At 38.0% G+C, this 24,641-nt stretch overlaps 2 protein-coding genes across 2 annotated transcripts; both read left to right on the top strand.

Annotated features, from left to right (window-relative positions):
- The first annotated feature begins 6,876 nt into the window (after positions 1 to 6,876).
- LOC139977316 (solute carrier family 35 member G1-like) lies at positions 6,877 to 13,781 on the top strand. Its single transcript, XM_071986603.1, has 4 exons — positions 6,877 to 7,511; positions 9,305 to 10,368; positions 11,072 to 11,430; positions 11,556 to 13,781. The coding sequence occupies exons 3-4, from the start codon at positions 11,215 to 11,217 to the stop codon at positions 12,213 to 12,215; spliced, it is 876 nt and encodes a 291-aa protein (XP_071842704.1). The 5' UTR covers positions 6,877 to 7,511; positions 9,305 to 10,368; positions 11,072 to 11,214; the 3' UTR covers positions 12,216 to 13,781.
- A 4,085-nt stretch (positions 13,782 to 17,866) lies between these two features.
- Positions 17,867 to 22,653, top strand: LOC139976977 (solute carrier family 35 member G1-like). Its single transcript, XM_071985909.1, has 2 exons — positions 17,867 to 18,676; positions 20,501 to 22,653. Exon 2 carries the CDS (start codon positions 20,541 to 20,543, stop codon positions 21,693 to 21,695), a length of 1,155 nt encoding a protein of 384 aa, XP_071842010.1. The 5' UTR covers positions 17,867 to 18,676; positions 20,501 to 20,540; the 3' UTR covers positions 21,696 to 22,653.
- Positions 22,654 to 24,641: the final 1,988 nt, after the last annotated feature.

Here is a 24,641-nt window from a genome sequence, read left to right as displayed (position 1 = left end):
GATATTACTACCATCGGACAGGTTAAAATGATATTACAATGACGATTTGCACCTATAGTAAACTTTTAAAATATAACAATTTATTAAAATAAAATCGTTTTGGTGAGATAAATTAGCATTTGGGTACTTTGTACACAAGTATCTTTGAAGTTTTTCTACAAATCAAACAATAAAGTCGACTACGCTTGTAAATGTTTGTTATTGTTTTTAAAGAATATAGTCTGAACGTTTCACTGATGCTGAGTTTCATGTCTCATGTGAAAAACTTCAGGCAAACGGTATAAACATTCTAGGATTTTATTAAAAGTGTCAAATGTTCTCTTAGAGAAAATGGTAAAATTTTATTAGATAGCATCGCTAGTACAGTCGTTGTTAAGAGGTTGTTTCATACTAGTCTGATTGAAGTTATTGCAATGTGTAACTTGCGAAACATTTAAGTTTTATTAATCATCAATTTAAATCATGTAAATGTTTATATCTAGTGGATGGTCATTGGTTGGACCCTAATGATACTGTGAAGTCAACTTCATTTTCACAAAGCTTAACATATCTTTAATTTGATGTACCATCGAAACATATAGGCCTACTCATTTCTTTGCGAACAACGGCATCATGATGACGGATGTACAGACTTGGTAATGGAAAGCATTCCAATGTCACTGTTACTGAGAGAACGAGGGAGGGGGAACGAAATATATTTTGAGGAAGTATGTGATAAAATGAAAGTTTACTTGTTTAATATGTAATATATTTGAATAGCAATTTCGATAATTGTTGCCGTTAGAAGCTGTGAGCCTGTTGATTTACATGGGTACATACAAGTAATGTTTCTAATAGTTCAATTATATCATAGTAGAATGTGTTTGTCAAAACTTCTTACAATGTCCACAGACTGTGTAACAACAAATAATGTATTAAACCGTTTGTCCTTTAAAATTCCAACGTCGCCTTCTTTGGGAAATTCTGGATCAGTCAGTTCAAGTCCAAAGCAAGTCGGATGGAAGATAAGTCAGAGCTCAGGCTTCAAACTATTCACTAATTCATCATTCATCTCTTTTGAAGTCCTCAATAACAGTAAAGTCAGGAGCTCATGGGCATGTACTCATACTGTTTTGAAAACCATGAAAAAGTGTTTCGTATGATAAAATACAAGCTTTATGTTACGAAATTATAAAAAAATCTTCATTTTATATTTGAAAATTTATACACCGTACAGAAACAATGCGATAATGCGGGTTTGTATTTCGTCGATGTGTAATAAAACAATCTTTTCGTTGCAAACCCAACAAGATTACCAAGGAATGTATCTAAATGGTTGAAAACTGTTATATGCTTGTTCCAATTTGTCTAGGTTGCACATATCCGCGGTAAAGAATTATAAATACATTTATTTGAATATACACTTAGAGAGTATATCCCGTTCTGTATCGTATACAGTCTATGTCGTAAAAGGTGGCCAATTACAGTCGAGTGTTTCAAGTGTTTCGCAATACTTCTATCATCTGGCAAACATCAATACAATATTAATAATAGGACAGCCTCTCGAAAACACAATAAATTAGACGCTGTTATTTACGCCTCAGAAATATCATTAAGAAAAGTGACTAAATTTGATGAAATCGTAATATTTGCGTTGAGGTATTAAACAAATGTAGCTTTTAAGCGGGGAGAATTTACAAAGCCAATTTTAACGGCGAATGCAGAAAATGTGCTAAAAAATCTCAACTTTAATGTGCAGGATTAGATACTTTTTTTAAGAAAAGGTCGTGCAGGAAAGAACCTGGGCACGAAAACCAAAATACCGAACGACTGATCGTCTCTCAACCCCAGTCCCCTTGCATCGAGACTGTGACTGCGTGATCATCGTCGGGTGTGCATCACTATTCCCCTCGAAAGGGAACAGATACTACACATGATTGTGTATAGCATAAGCTCGTCCTGTAGCTGGCCGTTTTAGCTAGAACTGCATTTGCCTGCAAAAACGTATTATTGTAGTGCGCGTGGAGTGATTGCAGTATTAGGAAGAACTTTTTGTTGTTCATGGTGTTATTTGTCGGGCGGACAACACACCAGGGAGTATAGTGATGTAAGTACCTACATAGTGAGGGCTTTTTTTGAGAGCCGTAACAGGCTCAGAATAAGCTGGCTACCAGCTAGCCTTTGAAACTGCAAATGTACAGAAACTATTTGAAACTTTAAGTTTCAACGTCCAGTCATGTAGGTATCGTTCCCTTGAACAATAATGCCAACAGCTAGGGACGTCGCTATAGGTGGGGTGTGGGGGGTGTCTCACCCCCAAAGGTGGTCGGAAAATTGGAGTGCGATAGTCGGAATTACCGACTGTCGCACTCTTAGGCCTAACTAGGCCTTTTCATATATTCCTGTGATTGACCTAAAAATTGAAAACTTTTGGTCAGACTTGACCTTTAATCAGTCATATTTACCACGTTTTCCTTGCCACTTTGAGAAATTGTACCTCGCGATCCTTATACTCCACCATACCAAACTTCGTATGCTTTTGAATACTCTAAGAAAATGCCTAATAGAACTAACGTACAACGTTCGCCAGCTTCAATTCGGTTAATTTATGTACTAATTTTGCTATTGGGTGGGTTGAACCTTTTCGCTAGTTTCAAGTAAGTTCAGTATATATCAGAGACGTAGCCAGTTGGGGTGGGGGGGGGGGTGGGATAGTGGAAGCAACTGTCACCCCAATTTCAGTGTCGAAAAAATGTTAAAAACTGTTGGTTTTTACCGCATGATATTTTGTCAGTGCCCCCACCCCTTCAAAAAACAAAATATTAAGCGCGCTAGGAACAAGCAATTTTTTTGGGTATATCACTATACGTCGTCCAGTATAATTTTTTGGAAACAAAATGTTCTCCCCTTTGTTACAGCAACATAGCGTTTGTAGTTATAGTCTATGGAGCTTCAAGCAGATAACTTATACTCATGGTGCTTACTTGCTTAACCACAGTGATAAATAATTTTGCCAAGTGTGGGCCAGTGGGTACAAATGTATCTAAAAAAGTTCGGAACAAAAGTGCAGTCGCAAAATATTGGGTTTCTGACTGACACTGGCCTATACGTATCGTTGACGAGTAGCGCGTGGGGTGGGGGGGGGGAGGTACAAGGCAGCAGTCGGAATTTTCTGGCTTCAAAACCCATCCAGTTGGAATTCCAGCCACTACACCCCCCCCCCCCAACAATCATCAGGCCTTAGCTACGTCCCTGAAGCCCAATATTGTAGCGCACGCGCGCTGCAATAATTACCAGCACTACAAGTATTAACTTACATAACGGTAATGGCTGGATAAGTGTGGATCTAGATCTTTAATTTCATGTTGCATATTAGGTCTACAGCTAAAAGGTTTACCTCAATTTTTTTCTCTACAGGAATGCTTATCGTTTCTGTATGCCTACTGTTGTTATTTTAACGGCAGCTCTGCCTTGTTTAGTGTTTGTTTAGGTATTAATACGATAAATAATATTCACTTACCCTAGTTTTTCTTACTTGTTCCGATAGGTCTCCAGTTCGAAGGTCCTTCCAAAGTAAACAGATGAGGCGCGTCCCCGGGTAGCTGTCTTAATACAACCAGCCCAGGGGAGACAAGAAACCTAACCGCTGACAAACCTCTATACACTAACGTTAAGCAATACAACCTAACTCGAGGCACTTGCGTAAAAATGAAATATTAAGTAATGTACGAGTATAGGAAACACGCGCCCGCCCATACATAAGTTAACGTACACTATACAACACAACTCTCAACTCTACGGCCAAGCTTTTATAGCATGCTGCCCAGTGGAATGCCAAAACTATTTATGAAAATGAGCACAGTCCTGGAAGAAACATCAAGTAGAGTTTTGGAACGCGAAAAGGGTAAAGCAAGTCGCTACATTTGGCATGCATTGCGTACCAACCATGGACGGCTACTAGACGTAAACCCCCTGTAGCACTTAATTGTAATAGTACTCATTGGATGTATGTTCTCTTAACAAGTAATGTCACAATCAATATGGCTGCCATAATTCTGGTGAATATAAGGGAACTCAGAACTGTCAAACAATCGAACTTCACCAGGAACACATGCATCATTTCAGGACTATACGCAATTCACATAGACATAAGCAGCAGACGTCAGGCTCATTTGATTTCTATCAACTAAGATTCCCTGGCCGTATCTGCACGTACCAATCGCGTAACACGATACGGGTCACCGCCATACGCAATATTTAAGACTGACTAGGTGTTCGAACAGTAGCTAAAGTGAGCACATACAGTTCAAACCTTTCTTGACACAGAGACAGTAAATATTATTATCATTATCAACCAAACCTAAACAAATAGTGTTCTCAAATGTACCATTAAAGCCCGTTAAATTAGCTTATGTTGTCTCTGAGCAATGAACGTTTTACAAGTCTGTTATTTCAACGGGAACAAACCAGCGCGCACAGATTTTTGGAAGAGCGGGCAGCACTTCACATCAGCAAAGGGCCAGCTAAGATATTCCTTTTACCGAAGATTTTACTACAATTGAAACGATATCGTTTTCGCTAAATTCGTGATGCATAATTCTTTTGATTTAGAGAGCAGCCGACATGATAAACGTAAATCCATCCGAAATGTTTCTTTCAGTTGTGAAGAAGCGGATTGTTTTTATATTTGCCAAAATAGTATTAAGGCGATATTATCCCTGCTACTATATAGGAAAATAGAAAAATACTCCTAAGATTAAATATGCATTTACAGTTCTTTTTTATTAAATGTCTGAGAATATCTTTTTCGCTGCAATTTTGAAATTTAAATATCTTAATTAGAAAGATACTTTTTAAGAAAAAGTCGTCCAGGAAAGAACCAGGGCACAAAGACCAAACTACCGAACGACTGATACGCTCTCAGCCACAGTCTCCTTGCATCGGTACTGTGACTGTGTGATCATCGTCAGGTGTGTATCACCATACCCCTCGAAAGGGAATATATACTACACGTTATTAATATTATACCATGATCTTAGAAAGAGTAAGACACTGTCTAAATGTTAGGACACGATACTAATCACGTGTAGAAGAAAATGTATTACGTAATGCTATTGTAAGCAACTGGAAAACTGGTTGAACTAATGTGATATTGATATGTCAATGCATATAACTTTTCATTTCAACGTTACGCTGTATTCACCTTATATGAGACCCCATTGCAGATCTCAACCGGGGTGTACTCTTAAAGTATCGTATACATTAATTTCAGGTTACGAAAATATCCTCTGTGTTGTGTGTATTATTTGAAACAATGATGATATGTAAACCTAATAAATTATTGTAATGAAAATAATCTAACTGAGAAAACTGACAAGGTTGACAAAGTAGAATCATTTATTAAATCATATATCACATGACATCGTCAAACATGTCAAGTTTTTTTTTTTTTTTTTTTTGGGGGGGGGTGTGCATTCAATGAAAGTATTCATAGTTGTGATGTAAGAAAGAGATAACAAAAAGAAAGAAGATGTTGATAATTTCGTAGTCCTCATGTTAGACAGTGGTTACACGTTTTAGTAACACCATGAGAGGTTCTAATACAGCAAACTAGCGAAGTATGTTAGAAAATGTTACTTTACCCAATCTAACGACCTTGAAGCTGTGACCTTGAGCTCAGGGAGAGTTATGGAAGCAGATTGTGCTATCCTTTAGCGGCGATCATGGGGGGACGGGGGGACATGTCCCCCCCCAATATTTTAGGTGGGTGGATATAGTACCTAATATCCCCCCAATATTTGGTAGCATATTTTTTGTGTGTGGCTAAAAATAGAAAATAATGCGTGAGATTATTTATCCAATCATATTTGGTGGTGGCTAAAACTTCATCCAACACATGCTGCATGAGGTAAATGACTCTTCGTGGTCGTTTCTGTGACCTGTTACCGTATAGCATGTGGTCGTTCATGATTATTATCATAATGTATGTACATCTCTTGTGTATGAGTGTAAGTACGTACAATCATATTTATGATCGATATGGGTTCACTGGGTTTCCATTTGGCCTGTTTCCTAAAAGATTTCTAACCGCAGGCGCGTAGCCAAGAGGGGGGGGGGGGGGAGATATGATATTGAAGTTGTTTAGTAGCCGTTATAAGAGGTTTTAATATTTGAAAACCAATAAATTAACAGTGTCTGAATTTTCGAAAATTCCCTGACCAACATCTACATCATGCTTCCCTCTACTCGTGCATACTTGACCGGTCTGTTAGGGGTTGAAGGGGGTTTTCTATATTGGTTGTCCATAGATGAAATTTTGTGCAACATTCAGAATTTGAATAAAAAATTCACATAAAACATACCGATAATGATTATGGGTATGTTTTTGAGTGAATTTATTATTCAAATTCTGAACAAATAATGGGCTTAAAACCTTGAAAAGTGGGGCTGATAGGTATTGTGGGCCGTTACGTAGTATTACCTACAAAGCAATGATCCACAGGAGATGCGATGACGTCAAACATAATTTGTGACTGGTGACAATCTTGAAAAGGTTATGGTTAAAAAAAACTATTGGGAAAAACTTGGTTCTCAGGTAAAAGTGTACATCTGGTTGGTCATTTTCAAGCTCGAGAAGTGCCATTTCCGGTGATCTGGGGGGGGGGGGGGGCTATCAAAACCAGAAATTGTCTTGTACGCTGCGCGCCAACCAATGTTGGCGCTCCGCTTTGATAGTACTTCGCGCGTATTATTGAAATACATGTATATATATACATATATATTTATATACAAAATATCACGAAGCGCGCGAACAAGCAAACAAGCAAATGTTCCCCCCCCCCCCCCCAATGAAACAAATCGCCGCCCCTGGTGCTATCGTTAATCCCACTACCTGTGTATCGGTATTGGACTGTGCCAATGAACACGTTTCATATTAGCTTAATTTCACGCATTGTGTTTTCTGCTTAAGTGGCTCGCATTGTACTTGTAACATTTATGATAAACAGTTCACCGTTTGTGGAATAATCACGTAACTCACTTTTCAAAACGTATGGTTTATTGTGCAATATCTAAGCATTGACTGATCAAGTGAGAATTTCCATGTTCAAATATTGAATCCCAATGCTGTTTTCATATTTACGATACTTTTATAGATTATATAGAAAAGGATAAGGTCAAATATGCATATGCTCGCTCGGAAATCGTCGGTACACGAATAAAGTCTCTAAATTAACGTTTTGAAACTGCCATATTAACCCTGCAAAATACGTGGCATGCCCCAAAAGCAGGCACCCCTACAAAATCCTGTTTTTGTATAATGGGATGTTCCTTCACCAAACCATTTTTAGTTTCCAGACAGTTCTTCATTTGGAAGTACCCCGTGAAAATGATCGCAGATTCCGTCCGATTGGAATGCGAACTGTCTGGATTGGTTGCTGGGCCTTGCGTGTGAGAGGCAAACATGAATCCTGCAAGCAAGTAGTTTTACACAAAACTATATGATGTTTGTCTTTATTTACATTTCCTGTCGGGTATGTTGATTTTTTTTCTTTATTTTGTTGAATTACTTTAAACAAAGTGGTATAGAGAGGCTGAAGGTTCTACGAAAACTTCAGAATCACATAGTTGTTGAGTGAAATTAAGATGTAAAGTTGTAGATTGGCTCAGACCATCACATAATTACTTCAGTAGGCTCATGTACAGTAATGTTGCTATGCATTGAAATAATGATGGGATTTGAACTGCACATTGCCTGACAGGCTATGTGAGCACAGGTATCATGCTTAGTAAGCAGCATGGAAGTAATTGCCAAGAAAGGGTCATAAAATATACCAAGGTGGTTTGTGTTAAGTTATGCGCTCTAGGGGAGATTGGAATAGAAAAGGCAGCTATAATCATGCATGAAATTCCACTGTGGTAAAGATTGTTGCCATGGTGATATAAATGAATAGGGAGTAAACGTTGTATGCTTAGCCGCAGAGAAGATTCAGCTATCATTTTACATGAAAGTATTGTGAAGACTTTTTGCAATTTATTGTTTCAGTTAGTTGATTGCCATGGTGACTGAACCAGGTTAAGGGAGCATACTAACACTGTATCATTATTATTCTAGTTATTTAGTCATGCTCATGCACTACAAAATGTTCAGGGTTATGATTTCAATGTTGCTTTGGAATGCTATTATGGTAGTTGGACCATCGCCAAGGTTTTGAATTAAGTCAGTTGAGTTAAATGTATTTAGTAAAAGGTGATGAAGGGTCACTAAAACTAGCTTAAGGATTTCATCCTCATGGTGAAATGTCATCAAGGGCATTGTTTTGTATTCTTTTACTCTTCTGGTCCCTTACTGAATGTTTAAACTTTTAAAGTGTGACACTGTGTGGAACTGGATGAGGTAACGTTAAACCGAATATGGTAACAGGTAAACAAGTAGGCTTGACCGTCGTGGTGCAACTCCAAGGGAACTGTCAAGGATTGTGCATATTCCGCAGCAGTTATTGTTGTATTCAGAGAGGTACAAGTAATGCATATGGATCAAGTGGTCAGGCCGGTAACGGTCATGTGTTAACATTAGCACCTATGTAGTATTGCTAAGACCCTAGTATGTACAGCCTAGTGTACCTTTCTTTTTCACAAAGCTATTTTCCTGTTTATATTTGCTGTACTGCCCAGAGAACGCCCACGGCAACGCTTCAGATTGATACTAGGGTCTTGCACATTTCTCCCAAGCTATCTTATGTTTCCTTTGATTTTTGGCAAAAAAGCGAAGAAGCCAATCAGGTTTGCCAATTGGGGCCACTTTCCGGCCCAAAAATGTTTATTCAGGCCCTGCCTCCCGCAGTGAACAATCTTAGATTGGTTTGTACACTGCGAGACGGCCGCTAATTGTTGTGGAAGATACATGATCTCTCATGACATGCAATTTACGTAACAATAATATGAATAAAGATTTTGTGGTTTGCATAAGTTGTATCGTAAGGATCCTCGGGCATGTAACATACAGTGGGCAAATACGAGAAAAAGAGTATTACAAACGACTTGGCCAAGACTATGACCTATGCAGAGGTTTCGACTGATTGTTGCTGTAGTATAATCCCGTGTCAGGAGTATTCCCAAAGTTACCATAATAGTTTAGAGTACAGCTACGATAGGATCGTTCGTTGAAGCAATGTTATCCCTAATTATATAAGTTCATGTTGTAAACCGGAAGAGATAAGTGGACGGTTGTAACAACAGCGGATAATACATATACATGAACCCTACAAGCAAGTGTTCGTGCACTAACAAATATCTGATGTTTGTCCATATTTACTTTTCCTTTCAGGTTATGTAAATCGCGTGGAGGCAACATATACACAGAGCAAAAGGCGGGGATTATGTCGCTGGAAGTAACTCGTTTGATGATTACATTCCACTTTTCGAAAAAACAGAAAAAGATATTTTACCACTTCGTCAATCGTTTGTCAATATCAAATAAGTCTATTTTGATTTGGGGGTAAACTGTCTGTACTGTCCATTCGCGGTACAACTGTTTTTAAGCCAGATTGGAAACTGGATTTAAACCAGGTCAAATAGTGTCCAACTTCAGGTAGATCATCACTTACAAGATTGCTTAAATAAGAAAAAAATCATGCACAGTTCAAAGTACGTCATTTACAATATTTGAAAAGCACGGTGATTGTCAATGCGAACTTATTAAACCAACAATAGTCGAGATAATATTCTGCGTTTGTTATTAAATCTGGTTAACGTCGTGGTAATTGTGATACTTTGTACAGTCCAGGGTTGAATTTTCCTCCTAGCTAAAATCCAGAAAAAAAATTAATGCAGTTTCACAGAGACATGACAGCTACAGCGTCTGATGTGGCTGCTGATACTATGTGCGTTAGATCTGACATTACACTGGCTTAACACAAAATCACATTAGCCTAGTTTGTTGAGTTAACATGGCGCATGATCTAGACAATCTTAACAAATGTACAAATTCATCGACCCTGTCATCTCGATTATAATAGGATCTTATGAACTGAGAGTCACAAAGACTCTCATGAGCTGTCCTTTCTTCTATAGCTGTGTGTAGGCCTTTAGCCATTTGAATGCATTACATGATTTTGGTCAGAACTTTAAATTTCAAGAAACATCTTCAGTGACTTTCCTTCGACGCAAGAAGAAAATAAAAACTTTCGAATAAAATATTGCAGAAGAATTTCGATGGGTGATGGTGTAAGTTTATTTGTTAACTTCACATCGCTGCTTGAAGTCCCACCTACGTCCGTAGTGTAGTGCTCGACTGCTAAGCTGCAAATCAGTGCATTAACTAAACGGTAGAGTAATAACATGACACAAGGATTCACTTCGACGCATTAAAATGAACAGAGGACCAGACAGGTAAGCATATATCTAATCAAGAGACATTTCATTCATTTTATCCTCCATGGGACTAGCCCTCCTTCAACACTATGTGTAAAACAAATATTTCACTATTTATAGCGATATAGAGCAGGTGTTCCACAAGTTTGTTATATTGGCCTCAGAATATAAGCTATTTCATCACAACTTTAAACCTCAGTTGAACAAACTCCAGCCTGTAATTTGCGGATGGTGAAGAAAAAAATGTTTCATATCGTTTATGTTAGATGTTCCTGTTTCGCCCCATGTGATCTGTTTTAATGTGGTTTGAGTTTTTTTCTGTAATTCATGGTCTGCAAGAATAATTTATCGATTAAAGTGTACTATTTTAATAACATTAAACCAAACTGTACTCTTGGAAGTGTATTTTTAGCACTTTTTTGTGTCATTTACAAATAGTTATTGGTGTATACTCATTCATTGTCACATTAATGTGTAAAGCGATACTTTGACGGGATCGGTATATTTTTAACAAAAAGTTAATAATATAAGCTGCAGAGAGTTTTTTCCATCATGTATAACACACTTTACCACAACAAATGTGTTAATCTGAACATTCCATGTCACAATGATTCTTCTTTCAAAATTAAACAAATCTTGAAATTTGGCTAGCAATAACTACTTTTATGGTAGTACTTTACTTTCTTTTTCCAAAAACCAAATTTAATAAATATGGAAATAGATGGAAACATCAAAAAAGAGGATAGGCTATCCTCAGACGTGACTGTGACACCCGTTGAAATTATTCACACTGATGGTCAGAGCAAAGTTGGAACGGACCACCCTGCTACCCTCACGTCATCCTTTTTACCATGTGACAACTGCATGCCTAATCAGGATGACCAACAGGAAAGCCAAGCAAAGAAACCTCAACTTTCAGCCCTTGGTAGGCTAAGATGGCATCTACGAAAGCGCGAGGGAATATTTCTTAGTTTAATCGCGGCTTTTTTCTTTGCGGTATCGGGAGCGTTCATAGATGCTATCGCCACTACGGTTAACCCCTTTCAACTAACATCAATGAAGGTCCCTGTCTTGTGGTGGGTACATCATCTTTGATGATAGCCAAACATATGCATCCCCCACGCCATTTGGAACAATACCTATGGTTATTACCCAGTGGCATTACCTTGACTGGCCTTAATTTATTTTTGGCTTTTTCTTACAAGTACATGGCTTTTAGCGACACGGTGTCCATTTCTCAATTATCTCTCATTCTGACAGGTGTTTTGAGTTGGATTATCTTGAAAGAACCGTTTCGTATTCTTGATCTTCTTTTAGCGATTCTTGCTATGACTGGCGTTGTGCTTATAGCACGTCCATCTTTTATCTTTGGAACAGGAGACAATATCGAGGGCAACAACGCTATACTAGGAACAGTGTTTGCCTTATGTGTTTCACTTTGCGGGGCTCTAGCATTTGTTATCGTTCGAAAGCAGTCCACAATCGGCATTCATCCATATCAATCTTCCTTTGCTAATGCTGTAGTCATGGAAATATTAAGCATCATCTTATGTACAACTACAAGTCAATGGAGTTGTCCATCTAAGAGAGAATGGTGGCTTTCCCAGGGAGCTGGTTTAAGTTACTTTATTGGTCAAATTACTTTGTACTTGGGATTAGCGAGAGAAAAAGCAGCAATTGTAAGCATAGTGTTTTCTTTCCAAATAGTGTTCGCATTTATATTGCAAATCCTTGTTTTTCAAATGATGCCGCTGTGGACATCACTGATCGGAGGATTACTCGTGCTAATCGCTTGTGTTGGAACTGTGATGAATAGACCAAAAACGTCTTCTGCCGGCAAAGTTAACCAAAATACCGACGATTGAGCATTTTGTTGTGAGAACCACGTAATGGGACTTTTTAAATCCCAGTTTCTATATCCAATTTGCTCTGAACGTTTCTATGAATAATTCAAACATATTGCTGGACGAAACTGATGCACAACTGTTCAGTTATTCCTTAGAATAAAGCTAATCAGCAAGGTATTAACTATTACATTCTCAACATTTTGTGAGCACTGAAACTATTTCAGTCGATATTAAGTTTCTCCTGGGTCATGTACCTTAAGGTGGATACATTTTATTCAATGTGTTTTTCAGAATAATCCAAGGCTGAAATCCCAGCTCTGAGCCAAGAAACTTTTCAAATTTTGTTAACAAAGATACAAACAAACCTATGCTTATTTATCGAAAAGGAGGCAACGAACAACATCAACATAAAGCCAGCCGAGATGCTCATTTTACAAAAGATTGAATATTAATATAATCTGTCATTATTCTGCCAGTTTTGTGATACCTTCACATTTCGTGATTTCGGTCTGGAAACTAGCACACGACATATAAATGACGCCGAAATATATTTGCCACAGGTGTCTTGTTAAACGTACTAGTAACTGGGTGCACGATTTAAAAAATGCCTCACAAGATTGACCATATTCGGTATTAAATTGTTCCTGTATTTGAACTTATCCCTGTAAATATTTATTCTATACTGCAAATGTTATGCCTTTGCCATATTGAATGTAAATAACTATGTAAATCAAATCAAAAGAGTGAATAAATTTACAATTCGAACTCGAGAGATTGTCACAGGTCAGGTATCGTTTAAGATATTTCAGGTCACGTTAATATATGTCTGTTTGGATGAAGACTACCCTGTGATAAATTTACATTCATTTTCTATTCTAAAGGTATTCTTGGCACAAAGCCGGTGTCCATGCGAGGTATGCATATATTTGCCTATCAATGGCATGTGGTGTTAAGGAATGTTTTAGTTATGCGGGCTGTTGTGCTAGCATGCTGTCTGGAAGTAGGGCGGTGTGGTTCTCTGCAAGCTAGCAATTGGTTAATTTCGTATGTCCGATTCTGGTTGTACGTGGGTCTCTTCGTGTCTTCAACCAATATTCTCAACTGGGTTACTTTGTGTGCCCAACTCTTGTTGTACGTGAGTTACTTCGTGTTCCCAACCTGTATTCTCAACTGGGTTACTATGTGTGCCCAATTTTTGTTGTACGTGGGAAACTTCGTGTACCCAACCTGTATTCTCAACTGGGTTACTTTGTGTGCCCAATTCTTGTTTGTACGTGGGTTACTTCGTGTTCCCAACCTGTATTGTATACTTGGGCTACTTCGTGTGCTTAAGAAGTCTGATATTAACCGGACTGCTTTGCGTCCCGAGGTTCGTAACCGACCTGTCAGCCATAGGCTACTCTCAAATGTATCACCGCTGGGCTATCCAGGCAAAACCGGGCGAACGCCAATTCATTATCCCGTAAGTTTACGTTTCTTTTATGTTAGTTATTGTGTAATATTGTGTAATGTGATATTGAGTAAGTTAAATTATGTTTGTGTATCGACCCGATGTTTGCAAGGAAAGCATTTTTATTTCCATATTTTCAGGTTTTTCCTGTTCTCTGTATCATACACCTGTATATTCCGGTGAATAAACTCACTCCACTGAAACTCGACAACTCCTGTTCTCAATCCGTCATTTGCGTCCTCCGACTTTCATCGACCCGCGACAGAGATATGATTTCGACTGTTAGCAAACAACAGCCGGGTTCACGTGAAGAACCAAGTATGAATATATAACTTAGCGGTGACGTTTTTGGCATTGAACAACTTGTTGACCCCATCTGATCTTAGGTACACAATAGTTTATCAATCTATATTATCTATACTTACTTTTCATTGCGTTGTTGTTGTACATCAGATGATGCTGAACTTATACGAGCGATATTGAACTAACTCGGGGGCGTCACTATGAGAGCAAATTTTTATAGCATTTTTCTCCCACGAAATGATTATTCGTCGGGTTAGAGCGACTACCAGCTTCCGACAACATGTGCATTGTCTTCGGGATGGTGAACCCCGGGTTTTTATGGGGGGGGGGACGGTTTCTGAGTTAATGTAGGATATTACGAAAATAAGAAAAATCTTATCATGCTGTAATATCGCAAAGTGAAAAATGTTACTGCTTGTTAACCAATGGATTCTTTTTTCATTTCGAATGCAGGTAAATTTCAATTCCGCAAGCTTTATTCCTTACAAATCGCAACAACTGTGTGTATGTGTGTTTGAACCGACAGTGTTGAAATATATTTGCTCATAAAACCACCGTTACACCACTGTATACGTTTTACTGTCCAAGGTTGGACTTTATCACACTTAAAATCAAATAAAACATATTTTACAGTTTACATTGACCACTGAAAGAAGAGCTTGGCAATTAAAGCTGCTGCGAGGGCAACAAATGCCTGATAAGATCACTGGATAAACAATATCCATTAGGTTCTGCAACGAAAACAGGGGGGGGGGGCAAGGAAATTCAGGCCACCTCTAATGAATCCGCCATGTGGACTAAAAATTAGCTGAAGCATATTGCTGGTGTAAAACAAGTTCGTACATAATGGAAATGCTATACCAAATTATTTCGTTAGGTTCTTTGGTATCTCAATGTACTTATCTCTTGGGCACCTCTTCCTATAAATCATTGGATTCACCAATGAGGAAGGACATACTGATCTTATTTTGAGGGAATCTTACTTTGCACATGATGTAGAAAATGTGAGACACTTAACAATTCAACAATATAAAAAACAGAAACAAAGACAATTGGTACGGTCGAGTCTACCGATTTGACACAATTGTGTAGGCATTAAGCTATAAGCGTGAGAAGATTCCATCAAGAGCATTAAATGCTAAGAGTGCTTTGCTTTTACACCTTCTCCCTGCTTCACTCATTGCAAACGATCATAATAAATACTGTGAACTTGATTTGGTGGGATTTGGTAAAATTTCTGTTTCTTTGTGATGTCTAATCGGTTTCTTTGAACCTTTATTTGACCTAAGTACGAAGTACTTACGTCTTGCTTTGTTGTTTGTATGACAGTATAGTGTTTGCCTGTTAAATCGAAAGATGCAAAACGATACAAAAAATGTGGATGTAACCTGACACAAGTGGTCACGTTTACATGAAAAGTTGCGTTAAACCAGACGCGGTAACCATATTTCCATCAAGATACATGCAATTCTATTTTATTATTTGAGTTACTGCCATCGTGTTATCTTTAAAGTTTAAATGCATGAGAGTTATAATTATTCATGCCGTGTTCCACAGTTGTTGATTATGATTAAGGGCTAACCTGCTTCTCATCCGAATCGGTCATTTCAATTTTGACAAGAATGGTAAACAGATGTGCTATTGAGGAGGTTATCCAACGATAAAGATTTCCTTTTAACTGACGATTCAGCCAAGGACCTCACTTTTGTTTCAACGCCAAGCCTTGAATATTTACGAGTTACACATGACTACACACTGCTTTAAATCGTTCGCTTGTTAAATTCAGTGTTAGGGCTTTAAAAAATGGAGTTTGGTACAAAAGTACCTTCCTAGTCGTAAGCTACAAATTGCAATTTACAACGCGATATTTTATGTATTGTATGTATGTATTTTAGATCCTCCTGCAAGCAGGAACTCACAAAGAAGCCTCATTTGCTTATCAAAGCCACAAGCTGACCGAACTCAGTCTCCTAGATTAATATTTTACGTCCATAATTATGAATTGCCAATAATATTGAGTATTTGGGGGGCTTAAAAAGCCACACACAAAGGAGAGATTATGCGTGTGAAGTAAATATGAAAAAATAAGGATATTCTAATTTGTTTAATTAAATTAAAGATACGTTTCTGTTGTGTTGTATGATTTTCTGTACAAGGGAAAATTATTTTAAACTGTTTTAGTTTTTGCTGATAAACGAAGACCGCCGTTTTTAATTATTATGATATCAAGCTATGACTTTGGCGATGTTATCTACATTATCAAATTATGTCTCTTGTAAAGTTTCGACCATAGTATGAAATAAAACCATGATAATTGAACCAACCGATCTTTATGCCTTTTTTTTAATTAAAGCTTGTAAAGTTGGGTACCCGTTATTCAGTTAAAACTAATGCGTGGTATAATTTCTCAATATGTCTTACAGTTATGACCAGTTGGTACCGGGAAGGCCTTACAGACAGAAAATACTAAACACACAATCCTATGCATTAATGATTGACTGGACAAACCAGACTATTCTAAAAATGTTGCCAATAATTCGCCAAGGTTGTGAATGAAGTCAGTTGAGTTAAATGTATTTAGTAAAAGGTGATGAAGGGTCACTTACACTATCTTGAGGGATTTCATACTTATGGTGAAGTGTCATCAAGGGCATTGTTTTGTATTCTTTTACTCTTCTGGTCCCTTACTGAATGTTTCAACTTTTAAAGTGTGTCACTGTGTGGAACTGGATGAGGTTACGTTAAACCCAATATGGTAACAGGTAAACAAGTAGGCTTGACCGTTGTGGTGCAACTCCAAGGGAACTTTCAAGGATTGTGCATAAATCGCAGCAGTTATTGTTGTATTCAGAGAGGTACAAGTAATGCATATGGATCAAGTGGTCAGGCCGGTAACGGTCATGTGTTAACATTAGTACCTATGTAGTACTGCTAAGACCCTAGTATGTACAGCCTAGTGTACCTTTCATTTTCAGTAAGCTATTTTCCAGTTTATATTTGCTGTACTGCCCAGAGAACGCCCACGGCAACGTTTTAGATTGATACTAGGGTCTTGCAATTTTCTCCCAAGCTATCTTATGTTGCCTTTGATTTTTGGCAAGAAAGCGAAGAAGCCAATCAGGTTGGCCAATTGGGGCCACTTTCCCCAAAATGTTTATTCAGGCCCTGCCTCCCGCAGTGAACAATCTTCGATTGGTTTGTATACTGCGAGACGGTCGCTAATTGCTGTGGAAGATACATGATCTCTCATGACATGAAATTTCCGTAACAATAATATGAATAAAGATTTTGTGGTTTGCATAAGTTGTATCGTAAGGATCCTCGGGCATGTAACATACAGTGTGCAAGTACGAGAAAAAGAGTATTACAAACGACTTGGCCGAGACTATGACCTATGCAAAGGTTTCGCCTGAATGTTGCTGCAGTATAATCCCGTGTCAGGATTATTCTCAAAGTTAACATAATAGTTTAGAGTACAGCTACGATAGGATCGTTCGTTGAGGCAATGTTATCCCTACTTATATAAGTTCCTGTTGTAAACCGGAAGAGATAAGTGGACGGATGTAACAACAGCGGATAATACATATACATGAACCCTACAAGCAAGTGTTCGTGCACAAACAAATATCTGATGTTTGTCCATATTTACTTTTCCTTTTAGGTTATGTAAATCGCGTGGAGGCAACATATACACAGAGCAAAAACCGGGGATTATGTCGCTGGAAGTAACTCGTTTGATGATTACATTCCACTTTTCGAAAAAAACAGAAAAAGATATTTTACCACTTCGTCAATCGTTTGTCAATATCAAATAAGTCTATTTTGATTTGGGGGTAAACTGTCTGTACTGCCCATTCGTGGTACAACTGTTTTTAAGCCAGATTGGAAACTGGATTTAAACCAGGTCAAATAGTGTCTAACTTCAAATAGATCATTACTTACAAGATTGCTTAAATAAGAAAAAAATCGTGCACAGTTCAAAGTACGTCATTTACAATGTTTGAAAGTCACGATGAATGTCAATACGAACTTATTAAACCAACAATAGTCGAGATATTAATCAGCTTTGTAAATTAAATCTGGTTTACGTCGTGGTAATTGTGATACTTTGGACAGTCCAGGGTTGAATTTTCCTTTTGGCTAAAATCAAGAAAAAAAGTTAACGCAGTTACACAGAGACATGACAGTTACAGCGTCTGATGTGGCTGCTGATACTATGTGCGTTAGATCTGACATTACACTGGCCTAACACAAAATCACAGAGCTTAATTTGTTGAGTTAACATGGCGCATGATCTAGACAATCTTAACAAATGTACAAATTCATCGCCCCTGTCATCTCGATTATAATAGGATCTTATGAACTGAGAGTCACAAGGACTCTGCAGCTGCGAGACTTTCTTTTATAGCTGTGTGTAGGCCTTTAGCCATTTGAATGCATTACATGATTTTGGTCAGAACTTTAAATTTCAAGAAACATCTTCAGTGACATTTCCTTCCACGCAAGGAGGAATACAAACTTTCGAATAAAATATTGCAGAAGAATATCGATGGGTGATGGTGTAAGTTTATTTGTTAACTTCACATCGCTGCTTGAAGTCCCACCTACGTTCGCAGTGTAGTGCTCGACTGCTAAGCTGCAAATCAGTGCATTAACTAAACGGTAGAGTAATAACATGACACACGGATTCACTTCGACGCATTAAAAGGAACAGAGGACCAGACCGGTAAGCATATATCTAATCAAGAGACATTTCATTCATTTTATCCTCCATGGGACTAGCCCTCCTTCAACACTATGTGTAAAACAAATATTTCACTATTTATAGCGATATAGAGCAGGTGTTCCACAAGTTTGTTATATAGGCCTCAGTATATAAGCTATTTCATCACAACTTTAAACCTCAGTTGAACAAACTCCAGCCTGTCATTTGCCGATGGTGAAGAAAAAAATGTTTCAAATCGTTTATGTTAGATGTTCCTGTTTCGCCCCATGTGATCTGTTTTAATGTGGTTTGAGTTTTTTTTTTCTGTAATTCATGATCTGCAAGAATAATTTATCGATTAAAGTGTACTATTTTAATAACATTAAACCAAACTGTACTCTTGGACAGTGGCGGCGGAACCGGGGGGGGGGGGGGGCTTGGGGGGGCTCAGCCCCCCAATAAAAAAGTTGAGGGGGCAAATTCATGATAAGCCCCCCCAATATTTACCAAGGCTCCGAAACGTGCATCTGCCCATTTTTCAATGCATACTTGTCGATCTGATGCACACGTATACTCTATAGGTGTAATAATTTTAGTAATTGCTGGGGGACCCTCGGCCCGTCCCCTGGCTATAGACCACATTGTCACCCCAACCGCGTCTTCACGCCCCGTGAAAAGTGGAAGCAGTGAGTGTGAGTACCGGTAAGCGTAACACAACTTCGTCTTAGGCCAATGACTTGCCTCATTTCAGCCAGTTTTCCAACATGCCCTTACTTAGTGGCGGAGCGTCCATATATACAGTCAGGGGGCGGATGCCCCCCCCCCCCTGACGGACTCAAATGGACTGCTGTCGCCCTTTTCAGCTTTTCACTACTTTTTACTTATTCGCGATTTTTGACTATTTTATTGCGCTCTCATATACCTATTGACATTTGTCATATTCTGTTGGTGTAATTTTCCGACAAAATGGCGACGACACCTATTTATTCTCCGTTTATCTGCAAATTAGCAATGCCCCGGAAAGGGTCATTTCCTGCAATCTGGGGAGCTTCTTTACTCAAAAATTTTCTGTACGCTCCGCGCCAACCTGTGGTGGCGCTCCGCTTAGATAGTGTCGAAAGCGCCCCTACAGACCATTCTTGCCCTCCCTGACCAATACTCTAGCTCCGCCACTGCCCTTACTACACTCAAAAACATCTTTGCGAGTACACTACGAGTAATAGCTACTCTCTTAAAAAACCATCGAATATACAAATTACAATTTTTTTACAGACTTTAACGTGCAATCTGAGAATTGCAGGCTTGAGACCCATATTTTAGGGCTAGGTATTCGCAGCATAAAACACTCGGAAAGTGCCGTTTCCGGCCATCTGGGGGTTTGAAAAAACCCAAAATTTTCTTGTACGCTCCGCGCCAACCGATGGTGGCGCTTCGCTTAGATAGTCTCCACACATCAGCCCCCCCCCCCCAATAATTTTTCCGTTCCGCCGCGCCTGCTCTTGGAAGTGTATTTTTAGCACTTTTTTGTGTCATTTACAAATAGTTATTGGTGTATACTCATTCATTGTCACATTAATGTGTAAAGCGATACTTTGACGGGATCGGTATATTTTTAACAAAAAGTTAATAATATAAGCTGCAGAGAGTTTTTTCCATCATGTATAACACAATTTACCACAACAAATGTGTTAATCTGAACATTCCATGTCACAATGATTCTTCTTTCAAAATTAAACAAATCTTGAAATTTGGCTAGCAATAACTACTTTTATGGTAGGTTTATATATCTCGTTCTTCGTGTCTAATAACTTATTTTTGACGCCTAACTCTCATTTTACATTGCAGATTGCGTACTTTCTTTCTCCAAAAACCAAATTTAATAAATATGGAAATAGATGGAAACATCAGAAAAGAGGATAGGCTATCCTCAGACGTGACTGTGACACCCGTTGTAATTATTCACACTGATGGTCAGAGCAAAGTTGGAACGGACCATCCTGCTACCCTCACGTCATCCTTGTTACCCTGTGACAACTGCATGCCTAATCAGGATGACCAACAGGAAAGCCAAGCAAAGGGACCTCAACTTTCAGCCCTTGGTAGGCTAAGCTGGCATCTACGAAAGCGCGAGGGAATATTTCTTAGTTTAATCGCGGCTTTTTTCTTTGCGGTATCGGGAGCGTTCATAGATGCTATCGCCACTACGGTTAACCCCTTTCAACTAACATCAATGAAGGTCCCTGTCTTAGTGGTGGGTACATCATCTTTGATGATAGCCAAACATATGCATCCCCCACGCCATTTGGAACAATACCTATGGTTATTACCCAGTGGCATTACCTTGACTGGCCTTAATTTATTTTTGGCTTTTTCTTACAAGTACATGGCTTTTAGCGACACGGTGTCCATTTCTCAATTATCTCTCATTCTGACAGGTGTTTTGAGTTGGATTATCTTGAAAGAACCGTTTCGTATTCTTGATCTTCTTTTAGCGATTCTTGCTATGACTGGCGTTGTGCTTATAGCACGTCCATCCTTTATCTTTGGAACAGAAGACAATATCGAGAGCAACAACGCTATTCTAGGAACAGTGTTTGCCTTAGGTGTTGCAGTTTGCGGGGCTCTAGCATTTGTTATCGTTCGAAAGCAGTCCACAATCGGCATTCATCCATATCAATCTTCCTTTGCTAATGCTGTAGTCATGGAAATATTAAGCATCATCTTATGTACAACTACAAGTCAATGGAGTTGTCCATCTAAGAGAGAATGGTGGCTTTCCCAGGGAGCTGGTTTAAGTTACTTTATTGGTCAAATTACTTTGTACTTGGGATTAGCGAGAGAAAAAGCAGCAATTGTAAGCATAGTGTTTTCTTTCCAAATAGTGTTCGCATTTATATTGCAAATCCTTGTTTTTCAAATGATGCCGCTGTGGACATCACTGATCGGAGGATTACTCGTGCTAATCGCTTGTGTTGGAACTGTGATGAATAGACAAAAAACGTCTTCTGCCGGCAAAGTTAACCAAAATACCGACGATTGAGCATTTTGTTGTGAGAACCAAGTAATGGGACTTTTTAAATCCCAGTTTCTATATCCAATTTGCTCTGAACGTTTCGATGAATAATTCAAACATATTGCTGGACGAAACTGATGCACAACTGTTCAGTTATTCCTTAGAATAAAGCTAATCAGCAAGGTATTAACTATTACATTCTCAACATTTTGTGAGCGCTGAAACTACTTTCAGTCGATATTAAGTTTCTCCTGGGTCTTGTACCTTTAGGTGGATACATTTTATTCAATGTGTTTTTCAGAATAATCCAAGGCTGAAATCCCAGCTCTGAGCCAAGAAACTTTTCAAATTTTGTTAACAAAGATACAAACAAACCTATGCGTATTTATCGTAAAGAAGGCAACAAAAAACATCGACAAAAAAGCCAGCCAAGATGCTCATTTTATTTTGTGATACCTTAACATTTCGGTTTAGAAACTAGAACACGACATATAAATGAAGCCGAAATATTTGTTCCACATGTGTCCTGTTAAACGTACTAGTAACCGGATGCACGACTTAAAAATACCTCACAAAATTGACCATATAGGGTATTAAATTGTTCCTGTATTTGAACTTTCTTTGTGAATATTTATTCTATACTGCAAATGTTATGCCTTTGCCATTTTGAAAGTAAGTAATAATGTAAATAAAATCAAAAGAGTAAATAAATGACCATTTGAACCCGAGAGATATTGTTTTGACTGTTAGCAAATAACAGCTGGGGTCACGTGAAGAACCAAGTATGAATATATAACTTAGCGGCGACGTTGTCGGCATTTGAACAACTTGTTAACCCCGTCTGATCTTAGGTGTACAATCGTTTATCGATCTATATTATCCATACTTACTTTTCATTGCGTTGTTGTGATACATCAGATGATGCTGAACTTATACGAGCGATATAGAACTAACTCATTGGCGTCACCATGAGAGCGAATTTCTATAGCATTCCCTCCCACGAAATGATTATTCGTCGGGTTAGAGCGACGGTCGTCGCGGAAACTATTAGTTTCAGACAACATGTGCATTGTCTTCGGGATGGTGAGCCCGGGTTCCTGGGGGGGGGGGCGGTATTTGAACGGGTTGGGCGGTTTCTGAGTACATGTTGCATATTATGAAAATAATAAAAATCTTATCATGCCGTCATATTGCAAAGTGAAAATTGTTACTGCTTGTTAACCAATGCATCACAAATTCAATTCCGCAAGCTTTATTCCTTACAAAATGGTAACAACTGTCTATATGTGTGTTTGAACCGACAGTGTTGAGATATTGTTGCTCATAAAACCACCGTTACACCACTGTATACGTTTTACTGTCCAAGGTTGGACTTTATCACACTTAAAATCATATAAAACATATATTACAGTTTACATTGACCACTGAAAGAAGAGCTTAGCAATAAAAGCTGCTGCGAGGGCAACAAATGCCTGATAAGATCACTGGGTAAACAATATCCATTAGGTTCTGCAACGGAAACAGGGGGTGGGGCGACGAAATGCAGGCCACCTCTCATGAATCCGCCCTTTGGACTAAAGATGAGCTGAAGCATATTGTTGGTGTAAAACAAGTTCGTACATAATGGAAATGCTATACCAAACTATTTCGTTAGGTTCTTTGGTATCTCAATGCACTTATCTCTTGGGCACCTCTTCCTAGAAATCATTGGATTCACCACTGAGGAAGGACATACTGATCTTATTTTGAGGGAATTTTACTTGGCACATAATGTAGAAAATGTGAGACACTTAACAATTCAACAAAATAAAAAGAACAGAAACAAAGACAGATGGTACTGTTTAGTCTACCGATGTGATACAAGTGTGTAGGCATTTAGCTATAAGCGTGAGAACATTGACATTGACATCATTTATTTACATCATCAATTAAATACAAGAATGTTGAACGTAGCATTTTTAAGCTCACAGAAAGCACAATACATTACAGAGACAACATTCGTTGATTGGTATATACATAGATAAATCAAGATTAAATAGAAATGGAGAAAAAAGAAGCTAAATGCTTATAAATACTTTCACCAGTTATATATCTGTCTATACATGTATTACAGTGAAGGCAAATTGGTGATGGCAATATTAAATGGAAAATAAATAGAAAGCACTAAAACAAACACAGATGTTGTGGCTTAGAGAGAATGAGATATCTTAATTTAAACAATCATCATCATAGGCTGTCATGAAATTGTTTTTAAGTCTTTTTTTAAACAAGCTTAATGTAACAGCAGATTTAATAGTGCTATCGAATGAATTCCAAACGTTAACACCAGAGAAGGAAATAGAAAATTGTTTTTTTCTTTGTTCATGCATATTTCAAATAAAAATTGTCATAAAAATCTCTTATTGTTAATAAGTACAAAATAGCTTGCAAAGTTGATGGCAGACTATTATGAAAAGCTTTATACATGAAAATACTTGTACTGAAATCAATAATATCAGAAAACTTAAGTGCTCGTAACTTATGAAATAGTGGGAAAGTATGGTCCAAAAATTTAGCATGACAGACAATACGAATAGCCTTTTTCTGTTTTAAAAATAATGGATGTACATTGGTTTTGTAAGTGCTACCCCATGCTTCCACACAATAATTCAAAAAGGGAAGGAAAATAGCACAATATAAAGAATACAGAGCATGGGTATTAAGAATATGGCTAGCTTTGTAAATACTTTTGGAAAGTTTACTTGAAATATGGGAAATGTGATATTTCCAGGAAAGTTTACAGTCAAGGAACACACCGAGAAACTTGATACAGTTAACTTGGTCAATTTCTTAACCATCTATGGTAATGTTGACATTGTTACATGTGGTATGGTTGGAGAAAGTCATATAATTAGTTTTGTTTACATTCAATGATAATTTATTAAGGGCAAACCATCTGCTTTTCATTTGCATTTGCTTTGCATTTTTCAGCCC

Source organism: Apostichopus japonicus, chromosome 12, assembly GCF_037975245.1.
Source record: "Apostichopus japonicus isolate 1M-3 chromosome 12, ASM3797524v1, whole genome shotgun sequence".
In the NCBI taxonomy this organism is placed as follows: domain Eukaryota; kingdom Metazoa; phylum Echinodermata; class Holothuroidea; order Aspidochirotida; family Stichopodidae; genus Apostichopus; species Apostichopus japonicus.
The sequence above is the reverse complement of the archived record's forward strand: the minus strand, read 5'-3'. Positions and strand labels throughout refer to the sequence as shown.

Excerpts from the sequence above, each read along its gene's own strand:
- LOC139976977 (XM_071985909.1), top strand. The coding sequence starts at position 20,541 with ATGGAAATAGATGGAAACATCAGAAAAGAGGATAGGCTATCCTCAGAC.
- LOC139977316 (XM_071986603.1), top strand. The coding sequence starts at position 11,215 with ATGCCTAATCAGGATGACCAACAGGAAAGCCAAGCAAAGAAACCTCAA. Across the intron at positions 11,431-11,555 it reads AGGTCCCTGTCTTGTGGTGG|TACATGGCTTTTAGCGACAC; the intron begins GTACATCATCTT and ends TTTTCTTACAAG.